The sequence below is a fragment of the Mycteria americana genome, chromosome 6 (genome assembly GCF_035582795.1).
Source record: "Mycteria americana isolate JAX WOST 10 ecotype Jacksonville Zoo and Gardens chromosome 6, USCA_MyAme_1.0, whole genome shotgun sequence".
NCBI lineage: Eukaryota > Metazoa > Chordata > Aves > Ciconiiformes > Ciconiidae > Mycteria > Mycteria americana.
The window spans coordinates 41,469,151-41,485,156 of record NC_134370.1 but is presented as its reverse complement, the minus strand read 5'-3'; the positions used below and the strand labels follow the sequence as shown (position 1 = coordinate 41,485,156).

Here is a 16,006-nt window from a genome sequence, read left to right as displayed (position 1 = left end):
CACGGTCCGCATTCTTGTTAATACTGGTATAAATCACATTTTTGAAGCAAGCTAAAGTGGACTTAGTCAAGTTACTAATGGGAACATTTTTTCTTCGGCGACTTTAGAAAAGTTCAATAAATACTGTCGTTTGAGTGCAAATCTATTAAATGTTTTTATGTCTAGTCAGAGACTAGTCTCGTTTTCCCGTATCTAGTACATTTGCACATCGTAATGATCATTTTATGCATTTGTCCTCTACTGGCATGGGATGAATTTTTAATGTGCAGGCAGAAGGTGACATTTTTATTGCTTTTATGAGCATCAGGAATACATTTTAAATTCAATTATATACTGTCTCTGGAAATATCACACAAGTGACTCGCCAATAAATACAACTCACAGATTACCAAAAACTAAGGAGGACAGTAATCACCAGAGTGACTTAAACTGCGGGAATTCGGCAGTGTATTACTTGTGACTTCAAAAAATACAAGGTAATGCATATGAGGAAGAATAATTTAAACGTCATATAGACACCGATAAACCACCATCATTATTTCTGGAAGAAGATGAAAAAAGTTTCTACAGCTCAGTGAAGACAAATTCACTGTGCGCCTCAGCAGTTCACAATGCCATTAGAAATACGTATTTTAAAGTGTAAAGAAAACAGAAAGGGCATTACATACAATGAAAATTATCTCACAGAACATGCTTGCAGGAATTATGCTATGGAGTTGAACTATAGGTGAAGACAGATCAGGCTTAGGCTAAAGTGTCCTCAGAGGGATAGTAAAAATCTTTAACTTCTTAATAATTTAGAAATTACAGCTGACCTGCACTGAATTAGTATTCTGTTAAGTTGCTAACGAGGAGGCGAAGGAGGACCAGCTGGCTGAAGCACACTACAAATCAATAAGATACTGATTTTAACAAGAAAATCCAAACTGCTAGATGCACAAAACTTTGAAGATAACTTTCAAAACAAATTGGAATATGTGTGTGCACAGACACACACATCCATATACACAGGATTTGTAATGCTTTGCGCTAGGGTGGAAAGATAAAAGATGTTATTTTAAAAAATCAATTTGGCTTGATATTCAAAACAACTAAATAAAGTGTAAGCCCTTATCTAGAGTAGGTAAATACAGAAGAAATCAGCATTTTCTTTCAGGGCATAGAGTAACAGAGTAATTCATGTTTGAAGGGTCCAAACCCTCCTTCATCTGGTCCAAGCCCTCCTTCAGAACTGGAGGTGAGGTTGAGCTAATAAAACCAACATAGAGAGGTCTGAAGGGAGTAGATGTCCTGTCCAGCATGGCCTCTACTCCACTGCAGTTGTAGGGAAGAGACATGCTCAGCATCTTCTGGATCCTCTGTTGGAGAAAACCGGGGTTGCAGACCATGACCTGGATTTACAAGTCCAGGCTAATGGGATTTACCCTTCCAAATGGCACCAGAAATCCAGGAGCTCTGGTTCCTCTGTGTTTTCAGATGACAGGTTAAACAGATGTTTCAATAGATTTCCACCCTTTATAAGCAAACTGTTCCCAGTGCTGTCTTCATGAGGTCCTGGATGTCTAAGGGATGACTGAAAAGTGACAGTCTCCCTAAGCCACTAAGGTCCATTACAACCTCCGTAGACACATGCCAGTGAATTGTTATTAGAGAAAGGAAAAAGCATATCTGTATAAGAAAATATCCAACTTTGTCTTATAGGCTCCCAAATGAAGACGGCTCTGTCCCAGATGATGTTGTTCTAGTACTTGCCTTATTGCTAGAAACTGGGAAATGAGATAAAAATCTCAGTTTATCTGATTTCTAATTCCACTGGACCTTGCCTTCCTTAACCTGTAAGATGGTCTTCACCATCTGATCTTTCTCCCATGTAGGTAAAAATTACTCTGAATCCATATCGAATGACAAATTTGTTATTTCAGCGAATGTTAACGGAGGTTTTTTGGAGGAGGTTATCGGGGAGGACCTGGCTACCTTGTTTTAAGTAAATGCTTGCAGTCTCACTCTGATGCTGCAGCTGTGATCTGCATGCCTGTTCCAAAAATGAGTTACTGAATACTTGGACTATTAAAGGGCATTTTGTTAGATGTTAATCACCTGAGAGGAGTAAATTGCCTCATCTGCAAACTTGAGGAATGTTCATCAATAAAATAGAAATGACAGAAATGGATTTATGGGAAGTGCTTTCAACAGCCGTTGCTCACTTCTTTTAACTATATTTTCATATCTGTCAGTGAGTCAGATTTTAATCTAAAGTGTTTCCTTCTAAACATATATAATGGCATTTTTAATCAAGATGCCATGTGGCCTTGAATAAATCAATGCACAGTAAATAACCACATTTGCCTTTGTCAGCCAGAGCCGTAATCTTATCACAACGACCTTCTTTCTATGAAAAACAAAGCTGACTGGCATAAATTATATTTTAAAACTAATTTTTGATAGGTTGCTAGATTCACTGTTTCAGGAGGACAGGCTGTGCTCATAGCCAGGCTCACTGAATGCTGCCATGGGCAAAAAGGGGCAGTGCTGCGCATCCTGGGTTACAGGGCTTAGAGCAAAGATTCAGCACCAAAAATGATTATGCCAACTTCATACCTTTTAGATCCATCATCTCCCCTGCCCTTATCCTTCACTGACATACCTGTGGGCTAATTTCAGGGTCAGGTTTCCATTCTGCTTGCTTCACATCTGCAACAGAAGTCCTAAAATTGTGTCCTGCCTTCCCCATGTATTATTTCTCTATCTAAATATCAAACGTGTTGGCTCAGGGAGTACCCACTAAAAATTCCCAAACACTTAAGTTTCAATGTTGTCTTTATCACTCCTTTGAAACATGACAAGTGGAAAAGGTTTAGAGGTTCAACCACAGGCAAACGATCCTTGAGTATCAATGATCTCAGTCCCCCGTCAGCTCAGAAGGACTGACATAACAGCATGCCTGCGGAGATTCATTCTTGGGATACAAAGGCGTCTGTGTAATGTGCTGATCTTTTGTAATCTGTTGATTGGCAATTAATTAAATTGATAGAAGTTAGTGAAGCTTTCATGTTGCAATAGAAAAATTAATGGAAAAATAGGGCATGCTGCATAGAGTGAATTTAAGCATCTGTTGCCATTCAGGTGGGGAGAGATCCAACATGTGTTGGATCCAACACAAAATTTCCTGAGAGTTTCCCCTCTGGCACAAGAGCAGCTATTACATGAATCAACCAGTCCATGGCCAGTCGGTCTCACTGCTTGCTGCCTGCCAGAAAGTTTCCCCCCCTTCTCCAAACCACTTCGTACCTGGATTGCGTTGCGGGTTGCAGTGCATCCATGTGGCTGGATCTGTGCTCACACTGATGATCATCCAAACCCAAGATGCTCCAGTTGTAGGGTTACGTGGGTTGGGCACCATGCTGCCAACAGGGACTTTGGGATGAGCCTGGGCATAGGGTTGCATCCGGTCTTAACAGAGATGTCTTCTAATCAAGAATCTGGGAGCTGGTTTTAGGGTTGCAGCCCCTAGATGGGCTGTTCTTTGAGCAAATGCAGAGGAAGCAACAAGCAAAGATTGTTTGACAGCAGCTGAACAGAGTTGTATTGAATAATTGAAATTGTCTTCCCAGCATGTTTATTTTGTTTTGCTTTGGGTTTTTTGTTACCCATTATATTGCCTGCCTGTCTGTAATATTCCCAAGATTATGTTTTCTTAAACAATTGAATTTTCAAACCTTATTTTGAATCTGTCAAGCTTATTTGATTATTTCTCCAATACAATCCAAGCCACTTGAAAATCCTCAACATTTAATTCACTTTCAGCTGCGTTCTATTTTCAGCGCAAAAAGAAATGCTACAAAGGCTTACTGTGCATAGCAAATTTTGGACTTCCAAGATGTAAGGGTTTTACTGAGGGGAGGAGAAAATCAACAGCGTTGTAAACTCAAAGATTAAATCGTTCTTCTCTTTTCTTTAATTCAATAAGGGGACTGAAGAATATCCTGGAGAGAGAGGTGTACCAGTTATGGCTTTAGAGGCATTTCAAAGGTATTTGGTATGCCAAGCCTCCTAAAACATGTAGTATTACATGTTTCAAGTAGATCCAAACTCAGCTCAGGCAAAGGTCCCTGTAACATCTATAAAAAGGCATTCAGAGATAACAGAGTTCCTCTACAAAAAAGACAAAGAACAACAGCAGCAGCATTCCCAAGAGTATGAATAAAAGCCATTAGAAATAAGGAATTAAGACAAGCCACCATCTGTTAGCCTTCAGAGCTTCGCAGAGGATAAATGTCCTGAATTACACCCCCAAATCAATAACACGTTGTGCCATCCTTTCCACTGCGACCAGCAAATGAGCACACTGCCGAGAGAATGGCTTTGCTTAAAATAGGAAGGGATTTGCTGGCTGTGTATTTTTGCCTCAGACAAATCTCAAAGTCAATGTTCCTCTTGTGTCTCCAACTGAGTAGTAATTATTCAACACTGCCCTGGGGCTGTGCAGGTTAGAAATTAGGAGGAAGGGGTTTTTGCCCATCAATGTGTTGGGTTAGAATCACTGAATTAGGCTGGTTAGGGTGTCCTGGATGTCTTGCAGTACTTGCTGGTGTTACCTGGGGTTTGCACCAACACTACTTGTCTGTAGGAAGGTCTCAAACGCCTCTATCAAGCACTCTGAGATGAACTTACATGGGGCTACTCTCATAATTTCATCCAAACGTGGCTGTCCTAGGTTTCCACCATGAAGAGGAACAAACTGTTCTGGACTCTGGTGCCTTTTTTGTAGTTTATTTCTCTGCAGAGGAGGTAACTAAGTCAATACCTGGAAGACTATTCTCAGTGATTATATACTGATCAAAAGTGCTTTTGTTTGGACTTGTCCCTCAGTAAATCATCTCAGATGCATCGATCCAGAGTGAGGAGCTCAAGATTGCCCCCAAAGCCAGTTCTGCTGCTTTTTTCTACATCTGGCAATTGACAGCGCTGCCAGCCACGGTGTCACCCCTGCCAACTCACTACATATGAATGTGTCGGGCAGGATTTCCATATTTTTTTATCCTATATTATTCATTTGCTATAGTGCAACAAGTCTTCTGACTCTTCTTATAGTAATTAACAATAACAAAAAAAGAAGATATTTAGATATTTTAATGCTTGCTTTCTGAATCATGTAGATTCAGTCAACATATCTGTTGGGGAGTAATTTTTCTTTGAAAGTTCAATATTAGTAACACAACTCTCAGGTCCCTTTGGTTTGGTGGGCGCTGAAAGAAGCTGCCTGGAAGAACATGAGATGCTTGTGATTCAGATGTCCTTAAAAACATTTAGAGCTTATTTTTCTTTTGTAGATATGTCATTATGGAGACAGAAAACTATGGTAATCTTTTTAATACGTTCATTTAATGGTGATGGTTAAAAGGAGGGAGGTGGGAAGCAGCATTACAACATCAGCGAACATTGCAAAACAGGGTCCATGCTTTGGAAACAGTATTGTCAGTTTCTTCGTGAAAATGATATTATTATGACAATTTGCTGTCAAGTGCAGTAGACATCTGTTAGAGACAAAATGCCTGGCTTCAACTGGTTTTGAAGATGTTGTAAATACCCAATTTGGAGGAATGGGACAAAATGGACTGTGCATGCAAATGTGACTTGTCACTTCTTTAAACTCTATCGTGTCTTCAAAATATTGGTCAATGTTCAAGGATCTCTTTTGGGACACAGCATGAGAGTCAGTTGCAAACGTCTTTCATTTTCTAGGCGTGGTATTAGCATCTTGTGTGAGATAATGGTTTTCGTTTGACTTTATTCCGGTGCTGCAGTGATGCATTTGTAGTTTCAGTTGAGGTGCAGAAGCAGAAATTGGGCTCAGTGCACCCACTCTGGGATTGTCCATGGATGCTGAAGGGTGAGGGTTCATTTCCCATGAAATCTCCCAGAGAATGGGGAGAAAATGCTGGAGAGAAACTCCTTGACAGTAAACTGTTTGAAGAGGTAATGATTACATTGCAAGCCAAGGACAATTTAGTTTTGTCTGTATTGCGAATGCAGGATCATAGAAACAAAACGTGCAGGGTACAGGGGTGTGAGGCTTCTTGTGACAGCTATTATCTTTAATAACCTATATAATAATGTTGGAAAAGATGGGTGAGTTGGAAGGTACAGAAGCTTTCCTTTAGGACTATAAGTATAATTTCATTTGCAAATATGAAGAAATACCAACTGCTACAGCAGAAAAAAGCCCATAACATACTCAAACGGTAATAGCAGGTATAGGTTTCCTCTGTAGGCTGGCACAAGAGCAGCACTGCTGGGCTGTGTGAATCCTCTGTCTTGAGATGAGTAACCAAAACTGTGCCTGCTAAAAGTTTAGTTGTGTTTCCAAAGTAGTTGCTGCTGTTGAGCATTTGTAGCTCTTTGGAAGCAATTGTCCTTTTCAAGATGAATAATCTTGAGTGAATGCATGTAAAATGGGTGAAGGGGTTTACATACCTGCTAATTTCTCTCCTTCCCTCTCCTCATGACAGCAACAATTTGATTTTTTTTAAATTGTACAATCTCCCCAATGACTGGAAAATGAGATGTAGTAGGAGGGCTGTCTCTGATAATGGACCCCTGTCAGGGAAAGACAGGGACTGTCAGAAACAAGGGAAAATAATACTCCAGAGTACCTGAGCAGCCTATTGAACATAAACAGAGCCTGGACCAAAACAGAGTGTGCAACTGCGTCCTTTTGCGATAGTTTCACATGCCCCATGCACGTTCCCCGCAGGGAAATCAGAGTTTTGGCCTCGTGATGTCAGCAGACCACTTCATCCATTAGCATCGTTATTATCCTTTCATCATGAGAGGAAAAAAATGCAACCTCCTTTACTTTAGTCTTTTGCTCATAAGAAAAAAGATCAGTTCATTTGCTTTCTGCATCTCTCCCATTTTCATATGTATAGCAGCTCTTAGTATTTAATCAGATGTGTGGGAGAAAAGAATTTACTACAAACTCCTTTTAGGAGTTTATTTACCAGAATAAGGTCTGTGTTATGAGTGGCAGAGCTTTAAAACGGTAGCTATAACATTTTCACCCTCTCCGAGATTAACAGTTGCAAATGATTTTAATGCTTTTGTAGCTTTAGCACAGCAGACAAGTCATCTCCAGCACTTGCAGAGCAAATCTATTCTCTCTTCCTAAGAGTTGCATTGTATGAGCTGCTTTCAAGGCCAGATGTAAGTGCAATTAATGCGAGCGTGAGTGACTGTCGCTCTCCATCTCCCTTTCTCCTTTTTCGCTAATATTCTTTAAGCTAAGCAAAACATGCAGGAAATGGCTTCAGGAAAACTAGCCTTGTCTTACCAATTACATTTGTAATAGGGTAAGGATTGAGTTGCTGGAGAACCAAATACATGCTTTCTGAACTTAGTATCTGCCACTTCTGTTGTGGTGGGTACTACATATGAAAAAAACCCAGCAGTTTATCCTCCAAATAATACCTATTAATCTGACAGAACAGAGGAATTTATTTTGATGCAACAGTTTGCAATACAAAATTAATATAGAACTCTCTCACTCCGCATGCTTGCCTCTCTTGCACGCTGGCTCTTGCACAGAGGCATCCAGCAGCTGTGTTGGCTTCAGGCGCTACTTGCAGTTGTACTCACTCTTCAAAAGAGATTCCCCATCCTACCACTTCCGCAAAAATTTTTGCATTTTCTTCCCAGCAAGCCAGTCACTGCCATGGTCCAGTCACTGGATGATCTCAGCGCTCGGGCATTGCTGGGCACTTCTGACACCGGATAATCTCTGTGGCATCTCCGAGCACCCTGGGAGATGGTTTTGCTGATGATCTGAAACGTAGCATGCAACTTGCTTACCAGGATGGAAATGCATTTTTAAAGTACTGGAATGAAATGCCACATATGGGACAGTGCAAAACAGAGAGGCAGCTTTGTGCTTCTGCTCTCTGCCTTCCTGGCTTGGGTTAAGGTTTATTCCGTAATCAGTGGGGTTTTTTGCTCTGTATGGCTGTATTAACATACATGGTAGGGACAGGATCTGTCGCCTAAGATATAGGTGTGGTGTAGGAACAATAGAGATTTTTTATTCTTTCCTTCTGAAACTATCTTCTACAAGATCCCACTTTAACTGATACCAACCAGATCTCAGGACAGATGTCAACATGGGAAAGGTAGGACTATGTGGGTTTCTCTGCTGCAACGTGTCCCAGTTTAAGAAGGCAAAGAGAAGACAACAATAAAGATTGCACAGTAAATTTTTCTAAACTTTCATGAATAAGGCTGAAAACACGTTTCTTAGTTCTTTTTTTTAAGGTCATGATCCTGATGGAGCCAGCAGTCCCTACCTGACACAACTTGATGGCCAGCGGGCAGCTGCCTGTACGTAGCATTTCCAGCTTGAGTTGTTCAAAATACCGGGTTTTGTGAGTATCCTAAATCAAGCCTCAGCTTCTGCTAGGTAAGATTTAGCTTCAGTTCTTTCAGAGCAGAGGGACAGTGCTGTAGGGGCACCCCAAATGTGGTAAAGCAAGGACAAAAATGTTAGCATTTTTCAACCTTCATTCCAGTTGGGTGCAAAAAAAGGAGTTTCAGGGAATGCAGACAGAGTTAATTTCCTTTTAGTGATCTGTTTTGATTTTTAAACTATGCTTACCCACCTGGCCCAAGGCAGAGAACGGTGACAACAACTGCATTTGTTACGGTGCCAGCCAGTAATAAAAGATAAAGGGTTTGTTTTGGAGTTAACCCACGAGGACCATCTGCCGCCGACTGCAAAGCTGGATGAACACTTTCAATGAATGCCCTTCAAAAGTTTGGGAAACAAATCTTGAAATGCATTTAGAAAGTGAATATCTGCTTTTGTGTTGGGCTGAGGACAGAAGATAGCCAAGGACCCTGCGCAGTTTTCATGTGTGTCGGAAGATAAATGTCCTGTTGAACTGCTGGCATCTGAGACACTGAGTATATTTTAGGGTAAAATCAATCCCCTGGGTTACAGCCAGGATTATTTGGAAGCCCTTGCTGGTTTAGTACAGGAGTAATCCCATGGGATGAATCAAAAGGATGAATCAAAGCATTGCTAATGGGGGATGTTGCTTCTACCTAAAAAAGTCAAGAGCCAATCACCAGGGATGGAAACCAGACCTTTCACGCCTCCTTCCGCCACCTTCAAGTTGGGCATATCTTTGCTTTTGTATCAGGACGGAGATTAAACGTGGACATTTTGGCACAGCTGTTTTCCCCTGTTTTGGAAGCCTCTGTTCAGCATGTTGAGCACTCTGTGAAAACATGTCACTTTCAGAGGCAACCAGAATAGCTCCTCTGCCATTCCTGCAGACAGCAAGCAATTCTCCATGGTGCCCTCACCAGCTACATGGACTGCCATTGCCTACAAAATATTCCGTAGCTGAATAGCGTGGAATATAGCCAGCAAAAAGTTACCTCTCCTTGCCAGCATGAGCAGCTCCTCCACCAATGCAGCTACTTCTCCTTTTCATGCTGAAAGGAGAGTCTAACAAGGCTTGGGGCAGGGAGACTGGAGAACGTCAGAGGTTGCTCCTCATCCCGTTACCCCTGGTGGCAGTCACATATCTTTTGAGATAAAGCATTGTGATGTTTGTGGATTGATTAAAAAAAAATAATCATGTTTATTGGCATTTGCTGTTAAAACCCAGTTTCCTTAAGTTGTGGATCTGGTTTGCCTTGTGTGCTACCAGCACCTTTGTAGTGTGGCCTGGAGGCATCACTTCATGTTGACCTTGGACTGTACTTCTGCAAAGGGGGCATATAAAATAGACATAAATAGTTTGGTAGAAATACTTTTTAACACCCATATCAGCATAAATAACTTTGAGAAGCAGGGGGAGGCTGCAGCTGAATAGAATATCAGTTGTGCAAGCATCTCTATTCCATATTCCGTAACCTCATCATGCAGGGGTGGGGGTTTGTTTTGAATAATCAGTGTTAGAGGTGTTAGGTGGTGTAGTGCTGATCACTGTTCAGCTATTTGCTTCCTGGGAGAACCTGTAGCAGAGCTGGAGCCTCTTCTGCAATCAAGTGCTGAACCTGTTTCTCTCAAAATACATTTAAAGGATTAGGCAGCAGAGAAAGCTGGGGTCATCTTTTCTCTGGCCCAGGAATGATCAAGGCGTTCACCCAGGTTGAACAAGATGGGTTTCCCACCTTAGCATGGGTGTGTTGGAGTGTGGATCTGTCCCTTTCAGGGTAACTTCTCAATAGTATAGTCAGTTCAGGTGGAGAAATTTCTCCTTGTTATATGGAGTAAGAAGCAGCTGGAGAAAGTCTACAGGAAGACCGGGTAACCAGAGTTGTAGGAAACACAGCTTGCTAGGAAAGGTGAGCAAGTTGCTAGTGCTTAGTCTACTAAAGACATAGCTCCTGGGCAAAGTGGGGGATGGTTGTGGAGGAAGCATGATGAAGTCCTTCACATCTGTTGCAGGTAGGAAGAAGAGTCAGGAGTTTGAAACCTTGTTGAGAGACTTCAACATTAGATACCAAAATACCTTTTTCCTACCTGTAGCAATTGTTGCTATCTAGAGTAGATGACATGAACATTTTAAAATCTTCATTATTGATGGGTTTTAAGAAGCAGTTGGAGAAGAACTTGTCAGAGAAAGCCTGGGTTTACTTGATCCTGCTTTGTTAGGGACAGAGCAAGTCATTTCTTGGTGAGATTAAGCTGGAATTTCTTCTATCATAAATAATGAATACTGAACTCAAGTGCCAAATGTTCTCTTGTGTGTACTTTCAGACTTTTTCACAAAATTGTGGGAAAAGGAATATGATTTTTCTTACCTGTTGCTGTGCTGCCACATCTTCAAAGATTTCCTTTGAGTCTTCTGCTCCTGTTTGTCTTCCTAGCGTATGTTTTCCCACTTGCAGCAATCTGCTGCTCAGCTGTTTACCTCTAAGCTCTCCCTTTGGAGCTGAGGCTCTGTTTTCCTTTGAGTGCAGGTACCCACATGGAAATAAATCTCCAAAATGTTGATCTTTGTATGCAAATCTTTAAATAATATAGGCAGATTTGGGGGGAAAGCAAGAATCTATTTTACAAATCTGTTTAATGTTCTCACAGAGAGAGTGGGGTTCTATTTTTATTGACCTGGAGAATCAAGCCAAGCATTCAGTACTATCTTACACACTTAAGCAAGTTTTCAAATCTTGTTGTTCTGTCAGTGTTATCATCAGCGCTGTTGGCCTGAATTTGTGACATCTTTTAACAGGTCAATAAATGTTTTCTCTCTGCTATTTTATAAAAGCATTTGCTGAATATAGGGGTTTTTAGTACTAAAGTGATGGGCAGTCCTGTAAGACCTTTTCTTCCAAGGATCAAATGTAATTTGGCTGTATTGTCACTTCTAGCTGTTCAGAAGGATACTGGCCTATCATAAACCACCATAAATCTATGATATTAATTGTGTAATTCTGTGATGTGGTGTAGTTGGAGTTTGTTTTGTCAACAAGTTGATTTTCCATTAACTGCTCTATTGCTGTGTTAAAGCTGTAAGCATTTCTCTTAGGAAATTTTCCTTGTTTACTTAAAACCCTAAGTTTTCAATAGTAAGATTTAGAATTTGTTCAGAGCTCATATGCTATTTCTCTGTTTTTCACTCATTTGGTCTATAATAGATGTCTTCCGCTACCCTCCCTTGGATTGCACAGACATAATTGTCTGTAAAAAATATGCTGTGATGCATTCTCGCCCAATTTGGGAGTGTAATGGTGCAACCACAGTAAAATCTGTCCAGATGTCTAGGAGTATTATCTTCTCCCATCAGTTTATTCCTCATTTGGGAATGCTGGAGTTGGTATAATGAACTTTCATTTTATACTTGGGCCCAGACAACACATAATTCCTTTTTAGTTGTTTCTGTTTGCTTTTGTTACATTGTGGACCCGTGTGTTTCCAGTGAAAAAGAGTGCTTCCTAAGGAAAAAAACAAAATATGTTATTGAGAGCGTGAACAATCATATTTTTCTGCACTTAGTTGGCCAGTTCTGTCTTGTTATCAATTAACGCATTCAGCTGAAGTTTGTTTTTTTTTTAAAAACAAATAATGAAGGCTTCCAAACTTTCTAATTCCACTGTAGCACAGCATATGTTTAAGCTAATAGAAGCAAATTCTGTTTTAATTGTGCTCGCAAATTAAGTTCACCAGGCACTTCATGCTTGGCCCCAGACAAAATAGTGGGGTTTGCTATCAAGCCCTCTGCAAGGTCTTCAGATCTCCCTTTGCTTTTACGGGTGGGTTTTCTCTGGGTGCAGAAGCAGCCGCCAAATTGTGCATCCAGAAAGTGTTTAGGGCTCATGAAACATAGGTGGGGTGATTACCCCTAAGGCATGTGCCAGGACTTGCTCTCCAGAGTTCAGGAATGCAAAAAACATATGGGTTTGGTTTGGATTTTTTAGCTCCCCAAAATGTGGAGAATAACTTTTATGTGACCCAAAGTAAAAGGTGAAACCCTGTGTGAAAGGAAAAACATGATTTGGTTTGGGTTATATTTACCTCTCAGCATGGAACTCCTCCCAACAGCCCTCTCCCTCCTCGCTTTGCACCTGATCCTGATCCATGTTCCTGAAATCAGAGCAATGCGTTGGGGATATCACTTTAATATTAGGAGCACAGGACTATATTTACACCATGTAATGGACCATGATAAAGCAACTTGTGAGCGAACTGTTCTTGGAAATAGCCTTGGTAGAGCTGTATCAGCTCAGTGCTAGGCTTAGGCAAATTTTTTACATAGATGCATTGCTAATCAGTCTACCAATGACAAGCATTTTTAATTAAAGCAGGTACAGTGCTGCTTTCCTGCCTCTGGAATGTACTTTTGTCTATGTGTTTCGTTTAGCATCACTTGGGAATATTGATGAGCATCAAGTTTTTATGGAAAACGAAGAATGAGAGACCAGGGTATTGCAGAATCACAGACTGATTGAGGTTGGGAGGGACCTCTGGAGGTCATCTGGTCCAATCCCACTGTTCAAGCAGAGCCACCTAGAGCTGGTTGCCCAGGACCATGCTCACATGGCTTTTGAATATCTCCAAGGAGGGAGACTCCAAAACCTTTCTGGGCAGCCTGTAAAGTAGTAGAGATACAGCTTCAACGTCAGGGTTACTTGCAGGAGATTTGGAGACCCAACTTCATATCCCTCATCCTGCCCCAGACTGAATTAAATCTCAGTCCTGTGGACTCTGGGCTTGTGGGCTCTTTATTGCTGGATCACCCTCTCACCTTGACCAGCAGGTCCAGCCTGGCCTGGGAGACCGTTGCTGAGGCAAATGCTACCAAACAGGAGGAAAAGTTACCTTTTTGGCAAAAGAAAACAAACTTGGATGTAAAATTCCTGATGAAGTCTTCAGTAATTCTAACAGTTCTTCGATGCTTTTTTGTTGCTGACCCTGTACCATTCGTGGCTTCGTGCTCTGCATTTGTTATGTCTGCGTGTGGTTTTTAATCTTTTATTTGCTGCTGGTTAGAGCTGATCTTTTCTCCCCCCTTTTTTTTAATTATTTATTTCTGGTGGGATGGAAGCAGACCAGGAGAAAATTTGCACAGTCATGCATGTGACTGAGCAGGTTTGCGGCGCAGATTAATTCCAGTAAATCCTTAATTGATTCTTGGTTGATTACCAGCTTTACAACTCATTCTCCAGATGTTTACTGCAAGTGGTCTCCCATCACCACAAAATATATCTTGGCTGCTAGAAGAAGATCAGATTTCCATTATATATGCCGTTTTTCTGGTGAATACTTGTTCAGCCCCAGATGATGAGGGCAAAATATCTCTGGAAGATAGATGAGAGAGATGCAGCTAGATTTATGACTTGTATTGAGGGAGCCATTAACTGACGTTTCTCTTGTATTGCAGCGTTCCCACATTCCAGAGCCTTCCTGAGGAGATACTTAGTAAGCTTGCAGATGTCCTTGAAGAGGTAAGTGCTTTTAATTTTGAGAGCTAATGAGTTCAGAGTCTGTGTGCCTTCTGGTGGCAATATCCAGCCTCTTTTTTCCGAAAGAACAGCTTCACAATTTTGCTCCCAATTACAGTTGACTGTTCTAGCACGTCGAGACGATGAGAGGAGCTGTGTGAAAAATGAATCCAGTTTTGAACAGGGCTTACATACTTTTAATTGGATTTCTATCCAACTGGGGAGCAAAACGATTGTTTTCTGTGGTGTGCAGAAGGAAAACCTTCTTCTCCAGCCCCTGGTTCAGTGGTGGAGAAGCAGGGGGGGATGTAAAAATACCATCTCCTTTCAAATTTGATGCGACACTTATGTTAGAGGGCAATATCATGCCTTAAAGGAGGTACCATGGCAAAACTGCTCCCGTAAGAGTTACAGCAGAGAGGGGTGATGTAATATATGTTGAGATATGTGATGGTCTGGATGGAGTTGTGCTTTGCCTACCTGGCTATAACTAGTACCTCATTAGTGTCAGGCTTTTAATGAGTATTCATTACAAAAAAACCCAAAAAACACAAGCAAAAAAAACCCCCAACAACCAAAAACAGAAAAAAAACCCAACCAAACAAAAAAAAACCCCAGCCTCCCAAAACAAACCAAAAACCCCAACTTTGCCCTGTAAGTGAAAGTGTAAAATGGATGTAAAATATTTGAGTTGCATTGCAGGCAGTTTGTCCACGTAGTTTATTCACACAGCGCTCTGTCTGGGCCTGCAGAATTGCATGTGATTAAATATTACAGAAACTTAGTAAAACCTTTCAAAATGTAGCCCTGTATGATTTAACTGCAGGAAATCTCTGTGTACAGCAGTATTTTATTTCATTCCTTGTTGGTTTTTCTGATACATGCCTTGCCATCATGAGCAACCCTAATAACTATGTTTACAGAAAAATGTTCATGTGTACTGCCTCTGCCATTGATCTTAAGAAATGGCGCTGCTGACATTTAAGTTGACTTTTTTTTTCCCCAGAGCATTGATAGGACATTGTTACTTCTTTGCCTTTTTATTTAGTGTACAGATAAATTTTGTAATCCGAACAAATCAGCTGTTTGTCATACAGAATAATTGCATATTCATAGATAAGCTTTATTTCCTTTACTGCCGGAGAAATGTTCAGATTTAGAGAGAAAAGGCATATTAACTCGATATGCCATGAATAAAATTTGTCTATCTCAAAACGGCATGCCTAACCAGAAACAAATAGTTTAATTTGCTTGGATCACATAACCAGCATTAAACTCCTTATCAAGAGTTAAGGAAAATTATGAAGTCAATAAAACTTTCCCAGGAACACTTAAAGTTTCATGGTAGGGGAAAAAAGTCATAACAAACTTCAATGAAGAAATGAGGCACGAAAGCAGCATCTGTGGGGATAATTCTGTACCCTTAGGGTGGATGCTATGGCAAGAGAGGCTGGTCATCCCAGTCTGTACTGGGATATGGCTCCCAATTTCCTACTTCGAATCACCCTTGTTATTCCCTCTGGGTTTGTCTTTGATTTAACATACCATGTTTTACATAAACTAAAAAAAAAAAAAAATCACTCTACTATAATATTACATGTTTTGTATTTAACAGTATCCAATGTATTGAAACTAAGCGTCAATAACTTTATTTTATCCCCTCTGTGGCTGTAACAAGGATTGGATAAAAGTGACTGATTTGGTACACTTGAGGCAGGGGAAAAAAAAAACCAACCTCTTTCTTAATGTCAAGATTTCATGCAGTTTTCCTTTTGACACAGTGCTGTGAATAATGCAACACTTCTGTCCTACATTCTTTAGTTAACAGTTTTTAGAAATTATTTAAAATCAAGAAGCAAGAAAAAAAAAGCTGGCTTAATTGCCCATTATCCAAATCAAACTTGGAAATGGCATTATAAAGACAGTGGGGAGGAAAAAAGGTCAATGTTTAATAACATAATTTCATTTCTAGAATTGATGGAAATACTACAAGTTCCTTGGATAACTCGAGAATTAACAAAACCCGGGGGAATTTCCTTTTCTCTTGCAGTGGCTTCTGACT

At 40.6% G+C, this 16,006-nt stretch overlaps 1 protein-coding gene across 2 annotated transcripts in view; it reads left to right on the top strand.

Moving 5' to 3' along the window:
* Positions 1 to 16,006, top strand: part of PRKG1 (protein kinase cGMP-dependent 1) — a 529,338-nt gene that overhangs the window by 351,689 nt on the left and 161,643 nt on the right. For both annotated transcript variants that reach the window (XM_075505445.1, XM_075505444.1), the window contains exon 5: positions 13,884 to 13,947. In XM_075505445.1, the coding sequence (XP_075361560.1) occupies positions 13,884 to 13,947 (64 nt within the window). The remainder of the gene's footprint in view (positions 1 to 13,883; positions 13,948 to 16,006) is intronic.